Source organism: Elephantulus edwardii, unplaced genomic scaffold, assembly GCF_000299155.1.
Source record: "Elephantulus edwardii isolate Elephantulus edwardi_28Jun2011 unplaced genomic scaffold, EleEdw1.0 scaffold00298, whole genome shotgun sequence".
NCBI lineage: Eukaryota > Metazoa > Chordata > Mammalia > Macroscelidea > Macroscelididae > Elephantulus > Elephantulus edwardii.
Genome location: NW_006400048.1, coordinates 2215347 through 2218987, shown reverse-complemented (window position 1 = coordinate 2218987; position 3641 = coordinate 2215347). Strand labels below are relative to the sequence as shown.

Genomic DNA, 3641 nt, shown 5'->3' with positions numbered 1-3641 from the left:
AAGAAAAAAAAAACCTAATCACATATCCCTTTTAAACAGTTTTCTCCCTCATCTGTTTCAATGCAGTATACATTATTTATCATCTTTCTCAGTCTCTCCCCCAACCCCGATGTCAGTACCGTTTTACAACAGTGGCACTATATAGTATTTGTCCTTTTGTGACTGAAATATTTCACTCAGCATAATGTCCTCCTGGGTCACCCATTTTGAATAATATTGCACGAGTTCCTTGTTTTTCAATGCAGTGTAGTATTTCATTGCGTGAATATACCACAGCTTCTCTATCCATTCATTTGTTGATGGGCACTTGGGTTGTTTCCAACTCTTTACTATTATGAACAAAGCTGCAGTAAACATGGGTGTGCATATATCTGCCTGGATGTCAGTTATGGTCTCTTTGGGGCATATCCAAGTAGTGGAATTGCTGGGTCAAATGGTTTTTCTATTTGCAACTTTTTGAGAAAGCACCATACTGCCCTTCCTTCCATAGTGGCTGCACAATTTTACACTTCCACCGACAGTGAATAAGGGTTCCAGTTTCTCCACAACCTTGCCAGCATTTATTGTTTGCTGTTCTGTTAAATTTTGCTATTCTTACTGGAGTGATTTCTCTTAGAGCTAGGGATTTTGAACATTTCTTCACATGATTGTTGGCCATCTGAATGTCTTCTTTGGTGAAGTGTCTGTTCATATCCTGTGCCCATTTTTCAATTGGATTGTTTATCTAGTTGTGGTGAAAAGTGTTTTTTTTTAAAAAAGTGTTTTTTTCTAATGGAGAAAAAGACACATAGTGTCATTATCATCTAGTTAATGAAATCAGCAACTCTCAATTGGTCCTTGGATCTGATGTTGTTAATAATGTCCTCTTATAATTATATGAACAATCAAAATTTCTTACATACCTAAAAACAAACTATAAATATATTAAAAGATACGCTATATTTTATTTTTCATAAATATTGCCAAAGTGGTCTTCAAAAATTTGTTACAATCCCATGTAACAGGACAAAGAAGTATACGCCATTAGCAGTGGAATCCAGTAAGTGAATGCATAAAAGTAAAACTGTTAGGTGTGAGGTGTTAAGGGTTTAGAGAGCAAAATGACTTTCCATTGACTGACTTTGCCATATGACAGGGATATGTAAACAGGTTATGTTAGCTTATCCACAAAGGGGACTGGCTAGTCTCACCACTAAAGTGAACAGATTTCAAAGCAGATTTTGATAATTTATCACCAGCATAGCAGCAACAGGGAAAGCAGTGTGTGCCCTTTGGGCCAGATTCTTGAATGAGCCAGACCTATTAAGAGAGCAGCAACAGCCACAGCAGAGATCCAGAGACCCAATGTGAAACAGAGCTGAGCTCTGTTTGCTATGGAACCAGAACAAGGGGCCCTTGCCCAAGCTTACTGGAGAAATTAGGGGAGACACTATAATTGGCAGGAATAATAGAGCTTTATAAAATTGGCCTAAAGTTGCAAGGCTAATGGGCCTGATTGTAAGGAAGACAGATGATCAGGAAATCAACTCATAGCTGACTGAGAAATTGTATCCAATTTAACTTCCCTAGTGAACTCTCTCTCCAACTGTGAGTTCTGTGTGATCTCTGAGCTACTGCAACAGATAACAGACTCAGTAGCCTAGTTAAGACTGGTGTTGAAATTTGTAGAAATAGGTGAGTGAGCACGTGAAACATGTCTGAATGGGAATTGGTTTGTGTTGTGGATGCAAATGATGGGGCAGCTCGTCCTGTGGAGTTAGTCAAAGTCAAACTCGGCTATCCCCATGATGTCCTTGCTCCTTTTACAGGTGCCATGAAGCCAACTCTGACTCAAAGCAACCCTATGTACACCAGATCAAAATCTCCCCTAATCCTACATCTCCTTCACAACTTCCTCTGTACTTAAACCCATGTGTGTTACTGTGTCAATCCATCTTACTTAGGGTGTTCCTCTAACCATCCATCATTTCAAGTATGACATCCTTTTATCCTCCTTACAACATGTCCAAAGTATATGGCATGAAGTTTCATAATCTTTGCTTCTAAGGAGTATTCTGGCTGCATTTCTTCAAGACAGATTGGTTTGTTCTTTAGTCAGGCTGTATGGTATGTTCAATACTCTTCACGATCCCTACAATTCAAAGGCATCAACACTTCTTAAATCATCTTATTTTACTGTGCAATTTTCACAACTATATGAGTCAAAATCATTGCTACTTAGTCAGAACCCAAATCACAGCTAACTTTCCTGTGGATTTTCAGATACTGCAAATCACAAGGGGAGGGAAGTTCCCTATCTTTCTCCCAAAGAGTGGTTGGTGGTTTTTAATCAGCAGAGGGGTGACACATAGTCTTTCAGCTAGCTCCATGGAGTCTATTATCAGAGGAGAAAATACCATGGCTTGGGTCAGTAATTCTAGTCTTTAAAATGACGTTCTTGCACTTGAGCACTTTAAAGAGGTCCTTGACAGTACATCTGCCCAATACATCTTTAGTTTTCTGGCTTGCTGCTTCCATAAATGTTGATTGTGGATCTAAATAAAATGAAATCCTCAACAACAACTTCAATCTTTTCTGTATTTCACAACACGCTGCTTACTGGTCCAGTGATGAGAATTTTTCTTATCTTTATATGGAGGTATAAAGGCTGTATCATCTTCTTCAGTAAGTGCTCTCAAGATCTCTTAACATTCAGCAAGCAAGACTTTGTCATTTGTGTAATACAGAATATTGAAAACTTTCCTCTGATCCTAATGTCACATTCTTTATACACTCCAATTTCATGAATTATTTTCTCATTAAACAGAATAGATAGTAAATAGATTCAACCCCGGTGCACACTGTTTCCAAGTTTAAAGCATGTCATATTGGATTCCCGTTCTCTCACATTTTACACAGGTGATCAGGATGTCTTTCCTGGAGAAAAACATCATACTTGATAAAGTAGAAGGACTGAGACAATGGCTGCAATCATGGGCTTAAAGTAGAGATTGTAAGGATGACAGAGGATCAGGAAATATTTCTATAGATAGGGTACCTATGAGTCAGAACCAACTCAAAAGCACCAAGCAACGCAATTTGATATTAGTCATAGATTAAAAGTAATTCATTACATATAATACAGTGTAAATTAATAATTATATAAAACACAATATGCATGAACGAAACACAATATAAATGAAATATTGGAAAAAACACAATGCACATGCATGAAACATAAGGTATGTGAATGATTATATGCAAACCAATAAAAACATGAAAAAAAAGAAAACATTCAATTTCTACAGAAAATTGTTCATTTAATGACATTTTTAACACTTTTAACATTTACTTTATAAAAAGGATTCCAGTTGGAAGAAATAGATTTTAAAACTTACCTTGACTTTGAGCCAGATGGAGAATTTTTGATGTAACATATCTGGCAGTTTCTGATTCTGCAGACTCAGTATTGATCTTCTCCAGCTGATTCAGAAGTCCCACAATCCGAGAATTATTGGTAAGGCTAAAATAATGGTTAATTTATATTAGATCATATTTAATGTCAATGCAAACTCAATGCATAAAAATTTTGTAAAACTCCGGCGCTGGCTGAAAATCGCCTGTGACTTCATCCATAGCCACTGGTGAGAGTCAGCGCCCAG

General features: G+C 37.2%; 1 protein-coding gene across 1 annotated transcript in view; it reads right to left on the bottom strand.

Moving 5' to 3' along the window:
• Positions 1-3641, bottom strand: part of AGTPBP1 (ATP/GTP binding protein 1) — a 273980-nt gene that overhangs the window by 249431 nt on the left and 20908 nt on the right. Inside the window, exon 2 of the mRNA XM_006900869.1 lies at positions 3378-3502. Coding sequence (XP_006900931.1) covers positions 3378-3502 — 125 coding nt within the window. The remainder of the gene's footprint in view (positions 1-3377; positions 3503-3641) is intronic.